The sequence below is a fragment of the Glandiceps talaboti genome, chromosome 3 (assembly GCF_964340395.1).
Source record: "Glandiceps talaboti chromosome 3, keGlaTala1.1, whole genome shotgun sequence".
Taxonomy (NCBI): domain Eukaryota; kingdom Metazoa; phylum Hemichordata; class Enteropneusta; family Spengelidae; genus Glandiceps; species Glandiceps talaboti.
In genome coordinates, this window is record NC_135551.1 from 27,708,447 (window position 1) to 27,735,879 (window position 27,433).

A 27,433-nucleotide genomic window follows, 5' to 3' on the forward strand; every position below is an offset into this window, starting at 1 on the left:
ACAGCCAAAGAGATTTAACACGAAGACGTAGTGGCTAAATGCACAATGAAATGATAAGAAAGTGACAAAACTTCGTCAATACACAATACACTAGTTTGTGTAGTAGGGGTAAGAATATATGCAATAGCGGTGTTATTAAAAAATGTAATGTACAATTACATACAATTCTAAATCAATGGGTCTTTGTGATCCACAGAATTCAATAATGTTAGTTTGACATGTTCCTACTTAGACTGTCGACAGTCGCTTGCGCCTTTTTTTCCTACGTTTTATCTAAACTTAAGTCGTTGCCGCGCTCCGATCCGGCGCAATACTACTATAATCGCATACTGATATCAAGGGCCGAAGGCCTTCGCCCCTCAGTATGCGATTATAGTAGTATTGCGCCGGATCTGAGTGCGGCAACGACTTAAGTTTAGATAAAACGTAGGGGAAAAAAGGCGCGAGCGACTGTCGACAGTCTAGTTCCTACTATGCACATAAGACTTTATGGAGCTTTATAGGTAAACAAATTGTTGATCGCGCGCCGCTCTGGAACTGGCAAGTCGATGCAACAATAACAGTAACATACCCCCCCCAAAAAAAACAAAAACAAAAACAAAAACAACAACAACAACAACAACAAAACAAAACAAAACAAAACAAAAACAAAAACAAAACAAACAAACAAAAACAACAACACTTTTACCATTGTTGCATGAAGAGAGTCAATATCATCGTGTATTCGTGCATGATCCATAATGGTCTGGAGGCATATTTATAAAAAAAAAAGTTGGTGAACGATTTTCGTAAGGTAAATAAGTCGTATAGGTATTTTTTGTATGGTTGTAACACTTCTAAATATATTGTAATGTGCGATGCATTTATAAAACGTATATACTGTATTCTACTATTAAAGGGCACACGCAAACCAGTTCTAGCAAAGACCCTCGCCTCTCATTGTGTATAAAGACGTGAATGGTTTGCTTTCTTGTGTTTATGACTGTGTCTACAAAAGGTCGTATGACAAAGAGTTTACTTTATAAATCACCAAGTTCACTTGAAGTAAAGGGCGACACTGAGATATTTGAAGAGCTCTCAGGAAATGCCATGAATGGACGATTATCAAAGGCACGTACGTCTTTGTGGATATCTGGAAAGTATTCCGTTCCAAAACGAGGGAGAATAATCGAAACTCACGACAATGAGTGTCACAACACATTTTATAAAAAAAATGGCGGGTTTTTTGCGAACATGTCTGAAGATGTCATATAACGGCATATGCTTATATATACGAGTATGTCTTTGGCCAGGAACTCATTTGTGGTAGATATATCGTGTGTTTCATCTGTTCAATCCCCGTCATCTCGTTTGTAACCATGAAGTTGCCCGTACTAGTATTGGTTCTCTTTGTACTCTGTATGTACGTCAAAGCAGAAAGACCATGGCCAGGATATCCACGTATCGTCACTGCCGGACTCAATTTCGAACTACACGTAAATCAAGTTGGTGATAAAGTGTCTGTTATCTGTGAATCGAGAGGAGGCCGTAACCCCACACCAACACTCACGGTTTATCAAAATGGAAGAAGTGTTAATAGCAAAGATGTGGAGGCGAAGTACGACGGCAAATACAGGCGCCTCAAAGTTACATACACATGGTACATACATGAAAATGATGATGGATCGGTCTTCACCTGTGAACAACGATGGAACAACGAAGTCAAGTACAGTGATGTAACAAAACCAGTCATTGTTGGTGGCAAGAGAGAGTTTGATAGAGAAATGGGGGAAGAGGACATCATGGACTTACTTGAAGAATTGATGGACACTGCTAAATAGATGAAGCAACCTGTGGACGTTGAGAAAACTTGAACACTTTTGATATTTAGCATTATGTTACAATGTCGAATAGAAATGACAATTCAAAGACTTGTTAATTTCCTTGCAGTTTTAATTAAGTCATCTTCACTTTCACGTAGTACACTCTGATATTCGAACTTTTATAAAATGAAACATTTTACGTCGCGATTTAGTAATCACTAGACTCCGATTCGACACTATCAAGAAATATATATTAGTCTTAATGTTCAGAGATCAAGTTATCAGTATTTGTCGATTTTGAATAATTTTCCAAACAGCGTTATTGAAATACGGATATAGATAATGTTAAATGAAATACGGATACCGATAGTGTGTTGGTGTTGTTTTTTAAGAATTGCCACTTGACTTAGAGTCACCTGTGCGTGTACAGTTCATTAGAAAGAAGTATTTTAAAAGGCGAATTCGTTCAAGCAGAGTAACCGGTAGCTACTTCGGAATTATGTATTTATACACTAAGAAAAATATAGTGGAGCTTTGATTTTTTTGTAATTTTGAATTCTGAGCTAAAGTTCACAAGAAGGTACGTTTTGACCTTGGTGTCTCTCATGCATACGTTTTTGATAGACAAGAACCCCCTCTAATATGCAATAAAAATACTTTTCATTGTAATTAACGGTGTATGTGTGAAAATATATGCATGGTAGCTAGCTAGAGTGATATATAGTCAGTGAATGTTCACCGATACACTTTCACTGTAGATTGTCTCGGTTGGCTTATTCATCTCTAGGCGGGAAAATTAAGTGATCAATGGCGAAGCAGTCACAGATAACGAAGTAAGCTTTGCATAATATGCTATGACATGTCAAGTCTTGTTGTGATTTTAGCGGACAGCACAGTTACGTGTGATACTATAGGTGTTGTGTTGATCATATGGGTAGAATACATCGTCCAGTGGGCCCTTGAGATCAAAACCAATACAAAGCCACTACACCTCAAACCAGGGTCAACCAATCATTTATATGTGTTCATTCATACAACGGAGTGTCTGTGTCCACGTAGGAAAGTATGTATGTTATCTATGAATACAAATTATTTTCAAGGGATTTTAATTTAGCATACTAGCGGAAAAAGTGAAAATAAATTCCAAGTTAAATTTTGGTATTTCACAGTATAATAATAATAATCAGTGATGTTAGGTTTTATATAGCGCTTTGCATTCACTGAATATATGTAATCATGGTTATTATTGTATGTATGTATGTATGTATGTATGTATGTATGTATGTATGTATGTATGTATGTATGTATGTATGTATGTATGTATGTATGTATGTATGTATGTATGTATGTATGTATGTATGTATGTATGTGTGTGTGTGTGCGTGCGTGCGTGCGTGCGTGCGTGCGTGCGTATGTATGTATGTATGTATGTGTGTATGTATGTATGTATGTATGTATGTATGTATGTGTGTGTGTGTCTGTGTGTGTCTGTGTGTGTGTGCGCGCGTAACTTTGGTAATGTTGTTTCTCGGTGATTTTTCAAGTAGGACGCAATGATAAAATTGTTAAAATAAATTAAAAGTCCAAAATAAATACCCGATTCTCATCCATATGGCCACTTTAAAGTAAGAATCATTTTGCATAAGAAATGGGACTGCCGCCATTATGTGAAATCGTTAAGTTGTCAGTCAAAAAAAGAGATGACCTCAAAATTTAGACAAATTGAATAATTGAGGGAAATTGTTGCTGATTTGTCACTTGTAAATCTTAGATTACGTTGTAGTAATTGTAGATTTGATCAGTTTGAAAGAGATGTGAGCACAACTCAGTATGCCTGAATTTGACATGAATGATAAAGGGCATAAGTCACTTTCTGAGATTGCGAAGAGATGTGAGTACCTTATCCCCGGGACCTTATCATCTACAGCATTGGCGGGAAACATAATTTAACTGACGGGCCGGGGGAATTGGAGCACCATAGTTTCATGCACTTTATAGCTACCCAGGTGAGACTGATGAGTGCCCTTGAACACGCACAACAGATAACCTTGAAATAAGCCATTTAATATATTCAACCTAGTTTCGTGTCTTTGGTCAGATCAGTTTACCGTATGAGTAAAACCAAACAGAGCCACTGTTAACATAGCAACACCGTATCTTGTTGGAATGTATACTAAAGGTTTTGAATGGGGTGAAGAACAAACGCCATCGCCCCTGATCAGACTTGCTCAGAATTGGCGCCAAATTATCACTTGTTCATTTTATGGAATTACTTTGTATTGTATGTTTTGGTATGATAACAGATCGGGGTCAACAGTACAGAAAGTTCAGAGATGAAGATATGAAAGTTGAAACAAATCGGCTTGAGTACACCATAGACTGTTGGTGGAGGGTCTACTATGAGTACACGCTCTACACAGTCATGATCAAGATATCTCAATTTCGACTGTTTTGATCTAATCCACAGTGAAAGACTGGTCGACTAAAATCGACCTCTCCAACACTCACAAAGTTGTATTCGTTATCTGGCCGTTTATTCCTATTTCGAAGAAATGTTTTCGACTGTGGACATTTCCGGAGATGTGTGATCGCGATACTTCATTTCATTGAAAGGTACATTTTGTACGTATATCTCCTTGTCCCTACTACTACTACTACTACTACTACTACTACTACTACTACTACTACTACTACTACTACTACTACTACTACTACTACTACTACTACTATTACTATTACTACTGCTGCTGCTGCTGCTGCTGCTGTTGGTGCTGCTGCTGGAGGTGGAGGTGGGGGCGGGAATAGCGGAGGTGACCGCGTACGATGACAACGAGTTGTTGGCGGCGTTGGCGAGGCATTTGCTTTAGACATGACATATATACTAACATCATTTTGACTCTAAACTAGCTGTTTGGGGTCGAATTGCTCCGCCTGTCATTCAAAAAAAAATGCAGCAAACATCCAACATGCCGGTACAAGAATTATTAACATTTTGAGCGGTTACTGGAGGGCAACAAATGAACTGTCCTTTCGTGCAAAGTCATTAAAGTGATTTACTTGTAGCATGCCTTAGTAGCTAGCTCGGTTTCAAAAACTAACAAACTGTGCATTCACTGTCACTGATCATAAAAGTATTTGTATTCACCGTCTACCGCGTACCGTATTCTATATTGTTTGCGATGTATACAGATACTAGAATCCCTACAGATGTGCTCTTTCATTCACTACAAAAACAAATCTCGTCGACAATTTCAAGCAGGTCAGGTCAGGTCAGGTCAGGTCAGGTCAGGTCAAAGATTTTAAAAACAACTTTAAAAGGGAAATAAAGTTGTTGGGACTTGTACCTCCAAAACAAAACGTTGAACTCGACAATTGTGGAAAGCAGGATCTCTTATAACCACTAGTTTAATTCCAGAGTAGCCACATCACATCAATCTGCACACTTTAAATAATACACACACACACACGCGCACAGACAGACAGACAGTATGAGTCCAACAGTATGAGTCCAACGTATTTATGGTGTTTGTAGTTACAATTTACAAAGGAATCTGAAATATTCAAAATGCGAAGAATTGAAAGTGTTGTATTTGTATAAACAAAGGCATTACATCCATGTCTGAGCGAGGGCGCTAACGCCGGTCGGTACACTTTTTAAATCTATAGGCCCAATGTCTCGAAAAAGAAAATGACATTTTCTTTCCTTTTCCTCAGAGTGTTTCCTTTTTGTGATCAGATAACTAGTTTTAGAGATATAGACAAAAGGGTTTTAAAAAATATCACAACTCCGACTCGAGACTAATCCTGATCGGCTAACAGGATATATTACCACTATGCATGGGTCTTTTTCTTAATCTCTACTAAGTAGATATCAGTATTCTTACGAGACCCCATAGGTTGGCATTTATGCAACATTTTATTATACTTCACCCAGCAGATCATCCCACAGTAGAGATAAAACACTTTCTCGATGTTCTCGTGGAAGTACAGAGCACCTGGACACAAATTATGATAGTTAAAGACCTACATATGAGAAAGACAATCCTAGATCATCAACTATATACCCTGCAAGTACATTGGTGATTTTTGAATGTTACCAGAAATCATTATAGCTTTAACGTTCTCGTGCCTTTTAATGGTATGTTTGTCAAACTAAATAGAATGCTCATATTCATGTATAGCATACGTACCTACAGAATCTTTTGTTAGTTGGTTAATTGTTTATTTAAACTATTATTCTCTAATGTCTATAGGAACAAAGATGCTGTGTTGGCGTCGATAGGTGGTGAATAGAAAGGGGCGGCGGGGATAGCTAGCACTTTGGTGTTGTCGATTTCAACATAACCTCATTCCTCGCGGTCATTCAAAGGGTAAACGAAGAAGAATACAAAGGGCAAGTATATTGTAGACGTGAAATATTATAAATATAGAGAAACAAACCTTATTGATCAGATTTTAACCAGATTGACATCAATTCTTCACAGTGCAATAGACTTAGCGCTGCTTACGGTGCTTTTTTTTATATGGTATACTAGTATTCCGTTTAGTCTCACATACATCGCTTGTGACTAGAATGATCATATGCGAAACCCCACTAGCTGGCGAACAATCTGATAGGCCAATAATGCATGGAAGATTTTGTAATTGTAGTTACAGGCAATATAAGGTAAGGGAGATGAAACCATTGTCGCAAACCACAGCTGGTATATCTTCCGCGACACTGCGAAATAACGAACGGTTTTTGACGGTGCCGTAAAAGAGGCCGTGGTTTGCTACGATGAGATGAAACGGAATATAACGGGTTTCCTTTTTGGTCTATCTCTTTTATGTGCATTCTCAATCGTTGTAAAGGTGCTGGCGACAACATACACCTAAGTTTGCCTGGTATAATGGTCTTGTTAGCAGATATATGACCAAGCATGGCCCTTTTACCAGCAGTTTATTAGTCTATCTGTTTCGGGCTGTAACCATCCCCAAATAAATATGTAAATTACGTATTAAAAATTAAAAACTACACCAATACACTTTTCATAGAATATTTTCGTTGTTATCATAGATGTAGGTACTAAAGTATATGACATTTAGAGATTGCATTTTTTAGAATGATGCCAACCGAAAATCATAAATTATGGAAAATAATTGCTAAATTTACAGGGTACTCTACACAAGCTTTGTAAGACACGTGTGTACATTGTTATCTCTCGATGTATGCACCAAGTTATATGAACTTTGAAGATCGGAAGATGATATTGTAATGGCATATTTTGACTACTATGATTTAATTATACCGATCTTCGAAACGATGAACGATGAACGATGAACGATGAACGAAGACGTGCAATGTCGTATTTACGCAAGTGGAACGATCATGATATAACTCCTATATCTATTTTGAACGCGTTCAAATTGGTTGTCTGGGGTAGATATTTTCGTTTCTATGACCTATGACCTATGACTTATGTTGTCACGTATGAAATCGCAATAGCAGCAAGTCGAAACGGTTTCTTACTAAGTGAAGTCAACGTCAGATTATGTGTTCCTGGCTTCAAATTAGAACTGATCCTCTTTGTTACTGTCACTTTGTAATTCCATTTCCCGTCGACAACGACCGATTTTTCTACAGCCTTATCAATATGAACACGAACTTTTCCACAGAATGGACCCCTGGACGCGATTATTAAAACGACACAGTTCAAGTCTCTGTAAGGCTCTATATCCAAACGAAACGTAATATAGCTGTCGACATATCTACTCTGCCAGAACTGTTTGATATCTGTCCTTTCTGAGTTTGAAACATTTTTCAGAGACGACAGTACCCAACCATTGACATCATTAGGTTTCAAAGTCGTCATTAGTCTTTCTCTTGTACCAAGGGTAGACCAGCATTTGGGTAAAAACACCACCGCGGTATCTTTGAATAGAGGGCGTGGAAGTTTATTTCTGTAAGGAAAGGCCTCCTCCAACATACTTCGTCCATTTGGTAGTCCAGCTTGTACCTTTGGCATTAAATTATTAAGCACGACTTTGAAAAATTCAACAAGAAACATTCCCATTAGTCTATGGTTCTTTGTGTTTGGATGACCGTCAGTTTTGCTGTTAACGAAACGTAAATAATTACCCCGTTTTACCATAGGACAAATCACATCTGGCATACTAATTGATGGTACATCGTAGTATTCACTGATGGGTTCACTTGCAATCTTTTCATTATTTACACATGATTTGTGTTTTATCTGTAGTCCGTGTAAAAAATTGACAAAAATCAGTTGTGGCTGACTCGTCAGATTCAGTATAACTCTAGTGAATTCCTCTTGAGCCCACGGCCCAATTTTTTTAATAAAATCATTCGCGGCAAACTCCCACAAGACGATGTCTAATTCCTGTATATCTAAATGAGCACCGAAGCAATATGAATAATATATGCTATCGGTGGCTCCTGTGGCTGCATTATGAAGTACAACAGGAACACGTAATGCATCTTGCATGGCTTTGGTGAGTACGTTGGCGTACGAATACTTCCTAGCAGAGATAGAACCCCCTGCTATTCCTACATGTAATGTGGTATTTCTTGTCAGTGCTTTCAAGACCGCCCGCTCGAATGCTAACGTCGATGTCACGTGATTTAGAGCCCTCTTAAGTATCCCTTTATCCAAACCAAATGTATTCTTCCACTGTGACAGGCTGGCGTTAACACGTTCGGCACATTGCTCCAAAGAGGCCAATAGACTCATTGGTGTTGGTGAAGTCACCACATGGTATCCAGCAGCAGGTTTAGGATACTGGTAGGATATTGCTATATCATTATATGGAATTAATAAGATGAAGACGTATATTATGACCAATAACAGAACAAGTTTGGTGCTGCATCGACAAGGAGAACTGCTGGTCGATCGTTGTAAATCCATAGAGATTGAAGGTCTATAATCACAATAAAAAAGACACAATTTGAACCATTATTATACTATTATAATAGGTATCCAGCTTGGAATGCTAGAGAGATTATAAGAGATGGTTGGGGAAGGAGAATCTTGCAAGGAGGAGGTCATTCATTCATTCATTCATTCATTCATTCATTCATTCATTCATTCATTCATTCATTCATTCATTCATTCACTCACTCACCCACCCACCCACCCACCCACCCACCCACCCACCCACCCACTCACTCAGTCAGTCACAGTCACTCACTCACTCACTCACTCACTCACTCACTCACTCACTCACTCACTCACTCACTCACTCACTCACTCACTCACTCACTCACTCACTCACTCACTCACTCACTCACTCACTCACTCACTCACTCACTCACTCACTCACTCACTCACTCACTCACTCACTCACTCACTCACTCACTCACTCACTCACTCACTCACTCACTCACTCACTCACTCACTCAGTTTGGGAAACAACTCATGAGGTAATGTTTTGAAGGGTCTCATTAATGGGACAACATCCAGTCTTGGCAAGTCGATTCATACCCAGTATATGGCTTTTATATATCTTAGCACATGATATTGTTTCTTGGTTACTGATCTTGGCATGTGCATGCTTGTTGTACACGTTTGTGTTTTCTACTTCACTTAACTGTTATCTTGGCACTGGCGTTAAGTCGTTGCCATAGGCATGGTCATGGCATATGTATATCCACTTACGTATTCATTCTGTTTGTTATTACTGCAATATAAACTACCACGTGAGTGTTGCTATAGCTATAGTATTAATATCTTGCCATATTTGTGTCTGTTTTGATAAAGGCTTGAACGGCATTTATTGTGTGACATAATTTAACGTACACCCCCCCCCCCCTCCTCTTTCATGATTCGCGGTAATTTATGGTATTGAAGGGAAAAAAATCATGCCTTCCCAGCAAAATGTTGAGATTATACCCTTCAAATTGTCGACTAATTGAGATAATTTTGAGGGCAGAGAGTCATGGGGGAAAATTCAATACAATTGCCATGTGTGTGAATTCGTATACATTGTTTGGGGGATTTAGTACCATCAAATTATTGTAGAAAACTTGTCTCCCGGCTTTTGCCTCAAAATTCAAACTCACAGAACCATATTCTAACGACATTTTCTGACACTGGAACTAGCCTATACCGTGACTATCATCCTAGATATTACGCCCATCAAAGGTATACATCATTTCTACTGGTACTGATTTCCAGAAATCATTCTGTCCCCAAACGAGAATGACAATAAAAATCATATAAAATGGATATATATTTAGGTTTAAACATCGAACTCACCTTCGTTCTCAGTTTCCCTCCGACTGTGATTGTAAATGTTGTCCTGTCTATGTTCTGTACACTAATGGTCTCTCATCATCGGGTATACTCACTGTGCGTGGGCTTTGTTCGCTATGTCACCATCGACATTCCATGTATAATACATCTTTTATTTCATGCAACAAGTATGTTTTAGGTTCGGGTGGCACGCCTCTTACGATTCCCATGAACTCTTGTGAATGTGAATTGCCATATGCATACGGCGACAGAACAAAAGATTTATATATTATTTGAACGAATGCATTAAAAAGTGTGATTTTATACAAATATAATGTTATATATCATGTGTGAGTCATACCAGCAATAATGTTAGATTTTGAAGTTGACTTCGAAGATGTAGATTATTTTAGTTGTATAGACAGTTCGACCCTGATGACATGAGTGCGACACGTATTCATTACTTTCCCATTGTCAGCTCTTTACTTTACTTTAAATTGACATCAGTTTATATATATATATGACCTTTATTGCGCGCACACACACACACACACACACACACACGCACACACACACACACACACACGCACGCACAGAGGGATGAAGAATTATATAATATCTGCATAAACTTTCACCCTCAACCTTACAGATAAAATAGCAATTCCTGTTATTAAAGTGCAAAAGGCATGCATATGTTTACAAGTAATGTCATTTCAATAACCAATTCGCCCGAGTTCGCCGCTGAACAAACACTACGTGACTGTGACACATTCATGAATACATATACATAAGGTTGAGATTGTAAACTTAGCGGCTTAAGCAATATTATTTGAAGTATCGGGGGCGGGGCCCGGGTTCACAGACCTCCCCCTTCCGTAGTTCTGTCCTTCCCGTCAATGATACAGATCTCAAAAGACCAACACAACTGGTGGTCAGAGTAGCGAGAATGATTTTGCTCCATGATCGTGGTCTAATACCTCAAAGGGGCATTCTTAAGATATTGTCTAATTACAAATAAGATCGTTAATCGATGCAAATGAATCACTCTCTTAGGCCTAATAGAAACAATTATGTGGTTCCGATTACGCTCAATTTTAGAATAGGTGGGGTAGTTAGATTTTTTATTTTATTTTATTACATTTGTTTCAGTGTGAGTGTCTAATTCAGGTTTTCCATTGTTTTCCAAATGGTCTCTGTGTTATTTATTTCTTCCTATCAGATGTACAACCATTACAGATGGGAAGAACAGTTTGGGAGTGTCTTTTTAAGTTGATGTCAGTTTCCGCATGCATCCACTATTTCTCGTGAGACTTCACAGCTTTTGCGATTTTTTTTCTCGAATACGTAAATAAAAGTTTAGGGTCGACAGTGAAAAGCTAGGTGGGGTCGGGTAACCGGAACCAAACAATTATTTTAAGGCCTTATCTAACCTATACTTGGTAATCAAACGATGTACACAATCACAGCTTGGTAAGTACGATTGTCAACTTAATTTGTCAAGGTCAACGACCTTTGGCTTCTTTAAAATAATCAATCCCCCTGGTCACACTTGACCTCTAGATGGCGCTGTGACCAACTGATTATATGTAGTTCATTCATGTCATTCCATGACGTTTGAGCTGAAATCTTTATAACCTTTATTTACTTGTTGTTGAAAAATCAACACAAATTCAAGCAAAACGGTCTCAAGATGCTGTCCTATCTGTCAGTATGTTTACAAATAATATCAACATACGTTCCTATTTGTACTTCAGTTTGAATTTTGTCATGTCAATAATCTTAAAAACTAGACAGGTAGACACTTGAAAATATGATCTTACTGCTCTGATTCTTGGCTAGAATCCTATCATTGATAACAATAAAATGTTTTCCATAATCAAAGAAAGAAAGATAACCGATACATGTCTGTATGACTGAAAATGGTAAAACACATATTGTGCGTTTGATTTGCATAATTTTTATGTAAGGCCAAAAAAATATATATATATCTGGTTCTGGTCAGGGTAAACTTTCTAATGTGGTGTGACGACGCAAATTTTTTTTTTTCCTAATTTTTTTTTTTTTGCAAATTAGTAAATACACATTTTTTTGACACTTTACATACTCTGTTCTATCATATTTATCTCTTGAAAAACTTCCTTTTTCTTCGAAGCAGTTTAGGCTTTGTATTTAAGCAGTCTTGGCATGTAGGGTAGATTTCAGCTGCTTGTTCTCCTGATATCAGGAATAAATAAGGAACGGGAAAGCAAAAATTATTGAAAAAAAAGGATCGACGCGAGGGTATTCAGGGCACGCGTGCGCTGACCAGAACCAGATATATATTTTTTTGGCCTAATCATGCTCATTCAAATATGATAGTAGTAGTAGTAGTAGTAGTAGTAGTAGTAGTAGTAGTCTCCGTTAGGCTTGCGTCACTGTTACAGTGACTGACTGATATAAGATATAAACCAATCCTGTGTTCATGACTTATCATTTACATGCAAATTTATGTAACATCCCATAATAGTTACTTGTTATGTTTAAACCTGCACTGGTTGTAACTGGATATTATTTTTTGATAAAAACACGAATATTTCAGCACAACTCATTAAAATATCAATAATAAAACAGGGTGATGTTACGATTGAAAATATCGTATACTTAGGAATTGGGTATAAATTTACACAATTTTGGTGATATTGGCTAATGTCCAAGGATCTCAAGAGTAGGAGCATCGCTTGGATGCACATGATTTTATGCAATTGGGTAATCATTCTGATCACTTGGACATTAGTCAATATCGCCAAAATTGTGTAGATTTAGACACAATTCCTAAATATATGATCGTAACATCAAATACCTTAATTAGGGATTGACTTTGTCCATAAGCAGCACAGTAATAAGTTGAAATTGTGATTATACTGACTTTAGGGTGCCAGACACAAAAATCAATTTGATTGCATTTATTGTACCATATGATGTATACAGCTACACAAATGTGTCTATCCACAGGTGATTCTATACTATTCACAGTGTACGATATTACAAGTTATAATGTCAAACAAAACAGTTTTAAACAATGTTCTAGTTCAGTTAGTGTGACTTTAAAGTGAACTACATTCCTATCCCCTTTATGCATAGAATACAAGTCATCATTAGAAATAGTGTAGCCATTGGCAAGACTTCCAGACTTCCTTATATTGTATTTTATTTTTGCATATCTCTGTTATTGTCATGATAATACTAATATTATACTATCCCACATTTTTTCTAAAAAATGCTGTACAATTAATACAACTGTTCAGATCTATAACATCCGAACAGTTTAAATTGCTCTTTTATTAAACTACATGAGAAGCATGCAATCCATTTCTGAAGCCTCTGTATGCACATGGAGAGTCAATCCTTCACATAGATAGCACATTTGTCTCATATTGTAGTAGTATAGTCTGTTTCACACAACTGGGTCACCATTCTACAGCTCAGTGCTGGATTAAATTGGGCATAATTGTGGTTCAAATTCAGAAATGGCAACTGCAAGGCTTGAACTGACAATTTGCAGATTACTAGCCAGCTGTGTTAACCATTCAACCATCATGACGATCCACAAATTTTCAAATGACTATACCAACTCAATGTACAAGAAATTTTACCCATAATGCTCTGAGTGGTATGTTTGGATGTGACTTAGTTCCTCTAAAAGCTACATTTCTAAAGCAAAACAATTACATTTGAATAATATGTAACAAAAGTATAATTAAAAGTCGAAAGAAAGTTACAAATTCTGCATAAAAATGTACAAACAGCTGAATGAAACAATGTACTTTGAATAAAATACTTTTCAATGTCAAATAATCACACACTTGGGCAGTCAGTCTACATAAAACATTTTAATTTGTAAAATTCTCAATATCTTTGGTTTGGTGATGTCAGAAACAGGTGCAGTTTCTTTTGCAAATATTCTACACTCGTTCAAGAGTCTCTTCAAAAATGTACAAAATTGCTATCTAACAAAAAATCACTGATATCTGAACTGAGGGCATTCAGAAAATTATCAGTGGAATGTACATTTCAAGAACGTTTAGAATGTTCTCACAACACCCTGTATACTGGTGATGTTTGTCTTCAAGGAGAGAACAAATTCAAGACAACAAATTTGCGAGAATTAAGGGTTGGAGTTTATCATTTTTTGACCCAAAAGTAGCTCTAAGTCAGCTAAAATTGCATTTGGCTGTTGCTAAGGCCATGGTCATGGTTGCTAAGGGGTAAAATATTGTACAGACAGTGTGAGGTATGTGTTCTTAGGCCTGCTTACTTTCATCGTGAATGTCATCTTTACCAAAATTCATAAATTTTCTAGTAAAGTGTAATCACATAATACTGAGTAAAAAATGTAATGCAAATGTGTATGGTTTGTTACGTTTTACTTTAAGCAGTAACAAAATGTAAAGTTTTTATTTTCTCTTCAATTAAATATAATTTGAAAACAATGATAAAACAAATGATTTGAGTGTTTAATATTTGATTATTAATTGCACATTTTTTATCTGTTTTTGATGAGGTCAAATTTAAAATTTTGAAGTAATGAGACGCAAGGTGACTATTACACTACAGCCAATTTCATCCAATCTCATCAAAGCAGTGTGTACCACAAACATACTTTTATCTTGGGTCATACAATACTGGTAGATAATGACAACATCCAATGTATACATTTTCCCAGACTTCAGTGGAACAAAGTATTCACAACTACTTTGAACCCAAGCTGCAGAGGTAAGAGGCATACGAGCAAACTGCTCAGCCACCGACAACCCTGTTTTCATTTGTAAAGAGTTGGACTGTCTGAAGTATTGTCATTATTTACTAATGTTTCATGAATCAAGATAAAAATACTTTTGTGACAAATTATTTCAGCAGGGTTAGGTGAAATTGACTGTACTGTATTGCTAACCAATAGTGACAGGTCTAGAGGACACGTCAGAATTCAGTATCTGTGTGAGATTTCAAATATAATACAACCCCCTAAGTGAGTTATACGAAAATCAACGATGTTGGCTGAGTTGCAACACTACAACCAGCTGCCCTAGGTGAGTTGTAAAATCAACTGTTAATTGAGTTGCAACACTACAACCAGTTGCCCTAGGTGAGTTGTAAAACCAACCTTCAGTTGACTTGCAACACTAAAATGAGTTGGAGTCAAGTTTGTGACTGGATTAAGAAAATGAAATTCAAAGTCCATAAAAGTAGTATAAAGAAATGAAAACCAAGATGAATAAATCTATCAAATTTTAGCCACAGAAATACACGTACCTAAAGGAGCACAAGCTGAGTTTATACATTTTTAGAAGTAATTTTTGCTGCGAAGAAAAAGAAACTTTTAGTATTCAACTTACTGAATGATACTTAACCATAACTTGCAATTGACTGAACTCAAACTTGGTATTTAGGTATAATACATAATCACTCCGATGATATGATTTATTTTAGTATATTATAACATCAAGGAAACACCTATGATGTCATCAACTGTGCCAAACATACCAGAAACTTATATATATACTAAATTATTTAATCATCGCTTTATATACGTATAAATCACAAGCTAGTTAAAAAATGCTTCTAAACTCAGCTTGTGTCACTTTAAGTTACAAAACCCAATCACCAGTGGGTGTATAATAATCTCTGTATTTTACTTTAGGTGAAGTCTGAGTTGTCAACCTTTTTTACCCATGATGCAGTGTGACATTCTACAACTTGAATCCGTAGCAATGTTAAAGTTCTATTTCAGAGAGCCTCCAATTTTCACAAAAGTATAACATGTAATCTCACATTAAGGTAGTTGTATTAGTGATACATTTCAATCCATTATCAATCAACATGCTATATATCAAAGAATCACTTCAAATGCTCTACTTAAGGAGCACACTTCTTTGTAAGCCATATTAAATTAATATTGAATCGGCTAAGTCAATGACTCCTTAGGTGAGTAATGAATAGTGCACTTGAGGCTTTTTTTTCTTCAGGAACCCTTCAGCTGCATGCCCTATACGTAAAACAGTGTTGTCATTCCACCATTTGCCTTGTATTTGCATACTAACTGGTAGTCCCTTCTCATCGTACCCTACAGGTACAACTAGGCCTGGTATACCGAGGATGTTGCCTAGGAACATGAATCTGGTTAGAAAAAAATTCCAAAACAATGAGAAAATGATGGCATATAGTTGATGATATTACATGTAGTAATTTAATGTCACTCCCAAATGTCTTTCTTTATTCAGCAGAGGAATGAATGACATAAGGGGGCCTCGTCATTTTGAGTCAAAGACGAATAGTTCAACCTGAATGTCACAACGAAAAAGGTTACAAGTTATGGTAAAATAAATGTCATAAATAAAAATGTTATATTACAGGAATGATAAAAACACTGATCTTGTTTTTGTGTCATATTCAGTGTGTCTGATGGCAAATTTCCCACCCTTTGACCTCTCATGACCTTTGACATAGGATATTCAGTATGACGAATCTACTTGCATATTATTATTAAAGTCATTTTTTGTACTTATTTGGATTCTTCATTTGTTTGACTACATCAAGATATGAACATCTGTTCAGGTACGATTTCTAGCAAATTCGTCGAAAATGAAGTATGTATTTTTCATTTCAGATTAAAGAGTCTAAAATGGGGTCAACTGTTCTGTTTGGTCTAAAATGGTCTATGGTATCAAGAATCCCTATTATAAAACACTTCCAATAAGGTAGGCTGGGGCGGGTCACACAGCGTGTGTACCCCAGTTTAGACCAGTTAATTCTAAAAAAATATACCCCCATTTTAGGACAACTGAAGTTCAAATTTCAAATCACAACATCTGCTACATGAAGCTACTTTAGACTAGCATAGACCTGCCATTGTAAACCTACACTCCCATTTCAGACCAACAGCCTAAAAAGCATACCCTAATGGTAACATGTCCCCATCATTTACACCAGGACACTCACCTCATATAGTTATTCATGGTGTCTAAGTCAACATTGCCGTATTGGAGATCTGCTTGGGTGATTTTTACTGCTGTTTTTCCAGTGCCTAAACAAAAGAATCACAGAGTGAACATACTACAACTAAATTCGATGAGCAACAAGGTTAGCCTGTCTCAAGCTGTGGTAAATCTACATACTATAAACAAATTTCTCTATTCATCACTGTGTAATCTTTTCACTCCCTGGTATTTCATTGTAAACAAATACTTGACATATTACAGTACACAGACACAGACACAGACACAGACACAGACACAGACACAGACACGAACACAGACACAGACATGCACAGACACAGACACAGTCACAGACACAGACACACGCACATACACAGACACAGAAACACACACACTGATACAGTAACAAATTCACTGTAAACAGTGAACTGAGTGCATGGCTAGTGTTCTGTGTTACTGGTATATAGTAAGCCATTGTGAGAATGTAGTGATAGTGGAATTTATCTGATGAACAGTTTGTCTTTATTTTGATTAATGAGGAAGACTTTATTTTAAACAGATGAACTAGTTGGTAGTTTTAGCACAGTTTATGACAGGCAAACAAGGTGGAATACAAGAATTGTGTTGCACAGACTTGAAGGATAGTACATTGCTTAAAACGAACATGCAAATTTTACAAAGAACCATCCAACCACAGACAAGTGTGTTACTTGTCTGTGATCCAACTAAGTCTACTGTCTCCCTGTACTGTGTACACTTAGTAAATATCAATTATCAGGTATTAGAATTATAACAGTCCACTTTCTCCAAGATATCCCTGAAGAACTTCAAACGTGTACAACTTTATGTTTATTGGCTTAGAACATATGTGTTTGCATATACATCGAACTTACCAGGTGTTATAACACAGTCCACTTCTCAAAGATATCCCTGAAGAACTTCAAAGATCTAGACCTTTGCTTATTGGCTTAGTACATATATTTGCATATACATCACACTTACCAGGTGTTATAACACAGTCCACTTTCTCAAAGATATCCCTGAAGGACTTCAAAGATCTAACTCTTTGCTTATTGGCTTAGTACATATATTTGCATATACATCTCACTTACCAGGTGTTATAACACAGTCCACTTTCTCAAAGATATCCCTGAAGAACTTCAAAGATCTAGCCCTCTGTTTGTTGGCTTGTACAAAGTCAGCTCCAGTAAATTGGTTAGCAGAACCAAGTAAGAGTGCAACATCTTTGCCCTGAGAGGTTGGAAATTGACATGACAGCTCAGTACTGTGATACTTATCCCAGGTGTATTTGGTTCATACTCAAGAACAAGGTTTGAAGGATAGGTAAGGTACATACAATGTGCTATCAATGATATAACTTATTTGAAAAGTAGTAGGTATAATTTGAAAAGTAGGCAACAATACATTTGGGGAAGAACCATAAATCTGCCCATATAATGGTTCAAACAAAGCAATTTAACCCTTTCATGACTGGAGACGAGTTTTAAATAATTTTGGGACTCAATTTATATGAACATTTTCATAGTTATAATAATATTACTTCATTACAAAATAACATTTCTTTAATTCAAGTCTAAAATGAAGCTGATATATGCCAAAAACTTACATAAAAACAAGAATTTTGTTGAAATAATTTTGGCGGCAAAGTTTTCATTACTGGATGGGTTAAAGACAAATTCTTGAAAAGTAACAGGCAAGAAATTGTGGCGTAGCAAGTTTTTTTTGTCGGCTATAGTCCTTATCTACATGACTGACTATAATATTGTTATTTCTTGGCCTGTACACTGATCCTTGCTGCAATGATCTGTACATGTTGCCATGGCATTATATGATTGTATGGTAGGCCCTACAAGAGAGTGTTTCTGCAGTCAAGTTTCCAAAAGACTATGCTTAACAAGCTTCTGACAGCTAATTTTCGAAGGGCAAAAAACAGACATGGCCAATGTTTTTTGAAATTTATGATAAATTGAAAGACTTGTATTGAAGATGTGTTTTGGTATGTGTGCTGACAGTCACAGATGACTACTAGATTACATGCCGATTCTGTCATTTGATGGAACTTAAACCATATGGCCCATATTTATTTTGGATTTTCAATCACTAACACAACTTTATGATGTTTTTCTTACTTGAAAAACATACTGTTAAACAACATACACCAACTACACATTTGTAACTCATCAATTGGAAAAAAATGAAGAAAAAAAGTGTGTAAAAATATATGTACAGAAAATGATTTTCAAACAAATGTTTTACTCATTTTTCAGTATTTGCAATATGTAGTAACATATATGGCTTTAGTCTATGTTGTTTCAAAATGGTCTTTAACTTAGGAAAAACATCTTTACATTTGAAGGATATATTGTTTATGGTCTCAAGAATCAATAGAACAGTACAATATAGGAACAGTGGAACAGGAAATTGGAAAAATTAAATCATTGCGTGATCAAGGTCCATAGTAGACAGATCGAAAAGTTGCATTCGTTTTCAATTTATCGTTCCAAAGTTACTATATTGTACTGTCCTATCTTTACATTTGTTTTATTAAATATCCAAAATAAACAGTCATTTTTTTTATCCATATGACAAAATTAAGAACAAATGATAGGCAAATTACTAGACTCACCATTTCATCTAAATGATTGTTGTAGCCATCATAATCTCCAGTCATCATTTCACCTGCTATGACTGCTATATGTGCCACCCTGGTTTCCTCCAATTCTGGGATTTGTATTTCTACAACCTTGGCTCCAAGACTCTCCACATACAACAAAGCTATCCATGTAAAGTAGAGAAGACCATTTTTTGTTTTTCATCAAAGAAAAATTTCCAGATCTTTAATCTGCTTTTAATGACATTTGTTTCTTTTACATGGTGACTTCTTTATAAAGGCCATATTTGATCTCACATAAGACCACAAGTTTAATTTTGAATTATAAAAAAATTAGTATATACATATACATATACTTATAGTTTTAATTATGAATTACAAAAAATCAGTGTACACACACACACTCACTCACACACATACACTGTGTGTGTGTGTGTGTGTGTGTGTGTGTGTGTGTATACATATATATATATATATATATATATATATATATATAGAGTTTTGTTACTATTACGCTCTGCCACTGCGGTATAGAGCACTGTCTACTGATATATATATATATATATATATATATATATATATATATGTATATACATGTACTGTATATATATCATTTATTTATTTATTTGTCTATTGTACATACATGGCCATGGGCCCAACATACAAATCTGAAAATTTCTTACAACGATAGATTTTTTAATTTCTTCAAAGCCATGTCGCTGAGAAAGTGCAGTTAGAAGACAGATAGTAACAATGAGATTATTCATTTTATACTTACCATTTTCACAAATACCAAGTACTTCAGTACTAGCATCCTGTTGAAGGATCAAATATTTTACAAAAATTACCACGGCAAAAATAACAGTGCACTGGACTACTTTCTCCTTCCTACAGTATTTCTACATTTTTACTGTAATAATGGTGTCTTTCAACTCTTGAATATCTCTTGTTAGAAATGCAATGTACATTTATTAAACACCCTTCCTATTTAATTCTTGATCATGTTTGCTTTTACCAATGTTATGACGCCCTCTAGTGGCAAATCATGATTTACTTTTGTTTATGAAGAATACTGAATACAACATGTACAAGTAATTTAATAAATGTTCATGAGCTTATATTCACAGTATTTTACTTTGATGTATACCTAAACATAGCTTGCAATCAACTGAACTCATACCTGATACCTGGATGTAATTTACAAATGACCAAATGACATAATCTATCATAAGTATTAAAAATACCGCCAATGGCGTTGTAGCACAACTGTAGTTTTTAAAAATGTTTATCCATATGCTAGTCTATGTTGCTATGGGCGTGGTCTTGTTGCTAGGAAAATTTACATACATTTTTTGAATGCTTATTCAATTGTCTATTAAACCCTGTTGTTATCTTTGTGAAATACACCACCGTTTGGCTGTTGCTATGGGCGTGGTCATGGTTACTAGGGTATTTGCATACATTTTTTGAATGTTTATTCATCTGTCTTTCTATTCCTGTTGTTATCTTTGCAATATACGTGATTATTTGGCTGTTGTTATGGGCGTGGTCTTGTTGCTATGCAAATTTACATACATTTTTTGGATGTTTATTCAATTATCTATTAAACCCTATTGTTATCTTTGTGAAATACACCACCGTTTGGCTGTTGCTATGGGCGTGGTCATGGTTGCTAGGGTATTTGCATACATTTTTTGAATGTTTACTCACTTGCTTACCAGATGATGTTGTTATTTGACCAAAATATACTGCCATTTGGTTGTTGCTAAAGGGTGTGGTCATGGTTGCTAGGGCCAATTTTGTCAAAATGTTTTTAAGAAAATCTGCAGTATAACAGTTTCAGAAACATCTTGCCAAGTTTCAGACTAATTGACCAAGTACTTTTTGAGATATAAGTTTTTGACCAAAAATGAACATTTTTACACCTAATTTGCATATCACTCATGGAATCATGGTATGCTTAATATTTCTTCGTCCATACATCCCTAGATACATTCCCATTAAATTTCAGCCCAATCTGCTCAGTAGTTTTAGAATTAAAGATTTTTAACCAAAAAGACACATTTTTTAGCCCTAATTTGCATATCACTGATGGAATCATCCCGTCATGAACAAATCTTACTTTACACCCCCTTAAGAATGTTCCCACCAAATTTCGCACCAATCTCCCCAGTAGTTTCTGAGTTTAAGTTTTTTGACCAAAAATCACATTTTTTGACCCAAATCACACACCTGTGATGCGATCATTTTGATTTGAACAATTTCCCAACTAGACACCCAAAGTAATGGACCCACCAAATATCGTGGCAATCGGTTCAGCGGTTTTTGACTTTAAGTTGTTTACACACACACACACATCCACACACACAGACAGACAGACAGACGCCGGGCGATCCCTATAGCACTACTGAACAAGTTCAGTTGTGCTAAAAATGTACAGGAACTCCTCAGTATGTAATCAACAGTTAGGTCTAACAATGCCAGAACACTCATGGTAACGTCATAGAAAGACATGTATCAACATTAATATTATACTAGAATAGGTTAATCAAAAAAAAAAAAAAAAAAAAAAAAAAAAAAAAAAAAAAAAAAAAAAAAAATCACTTGATTGAAAAGCTTATAAACTCAACTTGTACCAGTTGAAGTAGACATCATGACGTTTATACTATTGCTCTGTAACATTTGAAATATTTATCATTCTAGCAAAAGAACAAGACAACAGTATTACCCTGAAGTATTTCCAATCAATTCCCACTTTGATTCCAGTCAAATCTTTCTTCTCAAAGTCATCAAGAGATAAGATTGGCTGATTTATAGAGCTAGCGAACTTTGAGTCTGGTCCAGCTATCATGGCTAAGAGAAGATATAACAAGAGATGTGATTGGCTGATTTATAGAGCTAGCAAACTTTGAGTCTGGTCCAGCTATCATGGCTAAGAGAAGATACAACAAGAGATATTATTGGCTGATTTATAGAGCTAGCAAACTTTGAGTCTGGTCCAGCTATCATGGCTAAGAGAAGATACAACAAGAGATATGATTGGCTGATTTATAGAGCTAGCAAACTTTGAGTCTGGTCCAGCTATCATGGCTAAGAGAAGATACAACAAGAGATATGATTGGCTGATTTATAGAGCTAGCAAACTTTGAGTCTGGTCCAGCTATCATGGCTAAGGTAGATACAACAAGAGATATGATTGGCTGATTTACAGAGCTAGAGAATGCAGGTTAGAGTGAGGTCTCTGACACAGTTTACTCGCGGTCTGATGTGTAATACAGAGAAAAAGTTTGAATCTACTGTAGGTTAAAGTGAGGTCTCTGACACAGTTTGCATGTGGTCCAATGTGTAAAACAGAGTAACAATTTGAACCTACCATAGGTTAGAGCAACATCTCTAACACAGTTGGCTAGTGGTCCAATGTGTAATACAGAGTAACAATTTGGGGCACCACCATGGCAGCTTACACGTCCAAATGTTGGCTTGAATCCAACAACACCACAAAGGGAAGCAGGAATACGGACAGATCCACCACCATCACTTCCTAGAGCTATGGGACACAAACCTGCAAAAAATATGGATTGATCGATTAATCATTAAATCAAGAAATCAAGGAATCAAGAAATCAATCAGTGTGTCTAAAATACTATTCCAAGAGATGGGTCTTAATGTCTTCATGTCAATGAATCTTGATGGTCAAAGGTTAAGATATAAATACTACAGTAACTGTTTTACTTAAGTGATCTCTAAGTCTTGTCTTGAATGAATATTTCGAAGGTGATTCAATGACAGAAGAGGGCAGTGCAATCCCATCAACAATTGTTCTGGTGAAAAATGAGTTCTTGAACATTTCAGTTTTTGAATCAAGGTGTTTATATCTGGCTGGATTAAGTCGTGTACTCGTAGTTGGTGAAAGATATTTGTTAGCTGTAGTGATACAACTTTGTTTGTTATCTTATTTTTACTCTGATTGGTAACTAGTTTTTAGAAGTTCTCCTGCAATAAGTGACCAAAAAGTCTAATACAAGTCAATACAGTTTTGATTATGTTACCATGGTAACCTACTTGCTCCCACTGCTGATGCTGATCCAGATGAACTTCCTCCAGTGCAGTGTTGTGTATTGTATGGATTCCTAGCTGTGCCATGTAACCTGGGGATGCATAATGAAATACATATCATGACATATGTTACATCAAAATGAAAACATTTCATAAAACCATAGATGTAATTTTAAAATCGATAATAATGATAAGCTTTTATTTATACTGGATAGTTTTTTACTTTTTATAAATTTGTCTCATTTAGAAGTCCAGTGTTAATGCAGAAGGGAATCAGAGTGCCTGGGGGAAGACGATGTTAAAGAGAGTCAAACTTGTAAATATGGGCAACTGACTAACAATGGGACTGAACTTACATTTCGAGGCCATTTTCATGCAAATTACTAACACTGGAAAATTATGATCAGGGTGTTCCATACCTAGTTGTCAGTGATGGGTTACAAAGGGTGAACTCCCAAGAGGAAACGACAACCAAACAAAAACCAGCCATGGGACTCATACTTGCTAGGATTAATTCCAGATACTCCTAGACCACTTTTATGCATATAACTGACACTAGTGTGTTCATATATACAACTCATTCTCGCAAACCAGAGTTATTATTTCTACCACTACATTGAGGCTCGTTAAGAATGTTGCCATAAAAGAATAATTATCTGGGCCACTGAGGGCACACTAACCAAGGAACTTACTTGCTAGTAGGGTTAATTCTGGACACTCCAAGACTACTTCCATGTATATTACTGATGTGTTCATATAGATAATTATCTGGGCCACTGAGGGCGCACTAACCAAGGAACTTACTTGCTTGTAGGGTTAATTCTGGACACTCCAAGACCACTTCCATGTATATTACTGATGTGTTCATCTAGATAATTATCTGGGCCACTGAGGGCGCACTAACCAAGGAACTTACTTGCTAGGTTAATTCTGGACACTCCAAGACCACCTCCATTTATATTACTGATGTTCTCATATACACAATTATGTGGGCCACTGAGGGCGCACTAACCAAAGGACTTACTTGCTAGGGTTAATTCCTGATACTCCCATACCACTTTCATGCATATTACTGACTCCTAAGATAAGTGCACCTGCTTCACGTAATTTCTTCACAACTGTTGCATCCTCATTGGCAGCAGTCTTTCCTAGATACATAGTTCCAATTCTGTGATGGTATGGCACCTATCAATGTATCACAGAAATATGAAAACTTACAACACCAATTCTAAATGTAAAGAACTAATATTATCAATTTTTTACAATAATGTTGACAATAATAGTTTATTTTTGAGAACTAGCTCATAGGGATAAAATGGACATATTTTTTGTCTAAATGTGCGTGCATGGTATACTATAAATTATCCAGTTACTTACAGTTTGTATTTCTTCCTTGACAAGTACTGGAATACCATCAAATACAGAGAGAGGACTGTTGTCTCGGAAACGGTCACTGGATGATTTGGCCATCTGAATAGGCATATAAGAGATAAACAGTGCATTTATCTTTCCAATATTGTGCCTTTACATGTACTGTTCACAACTCTGGGGCGGTCAGGAATGGAAGAGAGCTGATGGTGTGCAAAGATGCACTGTTGGACAAGACATCACCCTTATGGTAACTCTGTGGTTTTGTTTTTGTTTTTGAAATTTGAAATATCATTTCATCATTAAGGCTGAAAATAACGACTTATAATATTGTACACCCTGAACAGTATAGAACCACCTGAGGATAAACATCTTAGTGTAGCTGTACACATTATTATACAATAAATACAATCATTCATTTTTGGGTCTGCATCCAAAAATCAGCGACCCACTCAATACAATCACAATTTTAACCTGTTACTCTAATACTTATGGATAATCGACCTCTAATTAGCATAATTACAATAATCTATTTATTGGTATTTTAAAAATTTTCAGTGAATGTTTTGGGTGTTTGTCTGACTGACAAAATAATACTCCAGGTACAGCTGGTGCAGCTTTAACCGTTGATAAGACATAGTGATCTCTTTACTTGTGAGTAATTTATAAAACAAAGACTAGGGGACGATTGCACAATCTTGTTCGTTTAGGAGGGAAGGGGTCTGGCATCAATGTGATTGCTGAACTTCATTTTTGCACTTCTAACCAAATTTCGGTGGATAACTTTCACTCCTTCAATAACAACAGCTTTTGTATTTACTACAGAGATGTTGATATGTTGATAAAAAGTAATTCTAATGTGAGATATGGTGCTGGGTTTCTGGTAGTATTTTAATGTGTTTACAATCATGTTTTTACATTACATCAATCGTAGTGGTGTGACCGCTATAGTTTTCATCCTAGTTTACATATATGTATGTTTGATGTTGCACTTGTGAATGTTCAGTTAGGGGGAGGGCTTAGGGCTCCTGGGGGTTTCAAAATAAACGAAAGATGTTCCTTTGTTGAGCTTGTGTGACATTGTGCCATCATCTTTAACAATCAGCAATGAGAGAAGCAAGAGTTCTTACAGTCAGGTGACAACCATTCCCCTAAGTACCATGTACAAAATAGAATTTACCTTTTTAATTTCATTGACATCATACTGGGTTACTGCTCTAAGTTTTGGGTTCAGTTGTTCTGAATCTTCTATTGCTTTTATTGCCCTCTCAGCAACATCCATCGGAGTAATTTTACCAGATCTGAACATCACAAACAAAAGAGGAGAGTATGTTTGTCTATACAAACCATTCAACAGTCATTAACAGGATTAGTGTTCAGTGTTAATGCAAGAAGAAACTGGAGTGGCAGAAAAAAACCCTGTATTGATCAGTAGAGTCAACTGAATCTCAGACCACAATCGTTAGTGGTCTGAGACAAAATAAAGTACTTCTTACCACAGATAAGTAACTGGACAAGTTGTCTAACCACTCAACCATTGACAACTGTAGGGTTTGAATTCCGACTGCAGTAATAAGAGACACGTTGTCTGACCTCTCGACTAGTGACTACCAATACCATAGCACTTGTACCCTGACTGCAATTGACAAACTGTCTAACCACTTACCAACTGACTACCATAGCACTAGAACCCTGACTGCGATGATATGATACAAGTTGTCTAACCATTCAGTCATTGACTGAACTAGCGGCACTGACTAGCCATTGACTGAACTAGGGGCACTGACTAGACATTGACTGAACTATAGGAGCACTGACTAGCCATTGACTGAACTATAGGGGCACTGACTAGCCATTGACTGAACTAGGGGCACTGACTAGCCATTGACTGAACTATAGGGGCACTGACTAGCCATTGACTGAACTAGGGGCACTGACTAACCATTGACTGAACTATAGGAGCACTGACTAGCCATTGACTGAACTATAGGGGCACTGACTAGCCATTGACTGAACTAGGGGTACTGACTAGCCATTGACTGAACTAGCGGCACTCACTAGCCATTGACTGAACTAGCGGCACTCACTAGCCATTGACTGAACTAGGGGTACTGACTACTATAAGGCTTGAACCCTGACTGACTGCAGTGATAAGAGACAAGGTTGTCTAACCACTGACAACCCAATGTATGTGGATTTCATGGTGTCAACAATACAACTCATCCACTTTCCTCACACAGTGTAGCACATACAGTGTCACTTTCTACTACAGAAATCAAGCTATATGCAAAGTAAGATAGACTCAAAGTAAAACTATTGGTACAATATATTGATATACGCTATCAATGGACATTGATGTAATTACACTCACAG

At 36.4% G+C, this 27,433-nt stretch overlaps 2 protein-coding genes across 2 annotated transcripts in view; both read right to left on the reverse strand.

Annotated features, from left to right (window-relative positions):
- Positions 1-7,258: 7,258 nt before the first annotated feature.
- On the reverse strand, positions 7,259-8,707 carry LOC144433332 (uncharacterized). The gene has a single exon (XM_078121637.1). It carries the CDS (start codon positions 8,705-8,707, stop codon positions 7,259-7,261), a length of 1,449 nt encoding a protein of 482 aa, XP_077977763.1.
- A 6,872-nt stretch (positions 8,708-15,579) lies between these two features.
- LOC144432870 (uncharacterized) overlaps positions 15,580-27,433 on the reverse strand; it is a 16,075-nt gene continuing 4,221 nt past the window's right edge. Inside the window, exons 5-15 of the mRNA XM_078121167.1 lie at positions 26,241-26,361; positions 25,070-25,162; positions 24,717-24,877; positions 23,699-23,784; positions 23,010-23,198; positions 22,365-22,489; positions 20,415-20,451; positions 19,652-19,800; positions 18,117-18,255; positions 17,009-17,093; positions 15,580-16,186 (exon numbers count right to left, since the gene is read on the reverse strand). Of these exons, the coding sequence (XP_077977293.1) occupies positions 15,991-16,186; positions 17,009-17,093; positions 18,117-18,255; positions 19,652-19,800; positions 20,415-20,451; positions 22,365-22,489; positions 23,010-23,198; positions 23,699-23,784; positions 24,717-24,877; positions 25,070-25,162; positions 26,241-26,361 (1,381 nt within the window). The 3' untranslated portion in view covers positions 15,580-15,990. The remainder of the gene's footprint in view (positions 16,187-17,008; positions 17,094-18,116; positions 18,256-19,651; positions 19,801-20,414; positions 20,452-22,364; positions 22,490-23,009; positions 23,199-23,698; positions 23,785-24,716; positions 24,878-25,069; positions 25,163-26,240; positions 26,362-27,433) is intronic.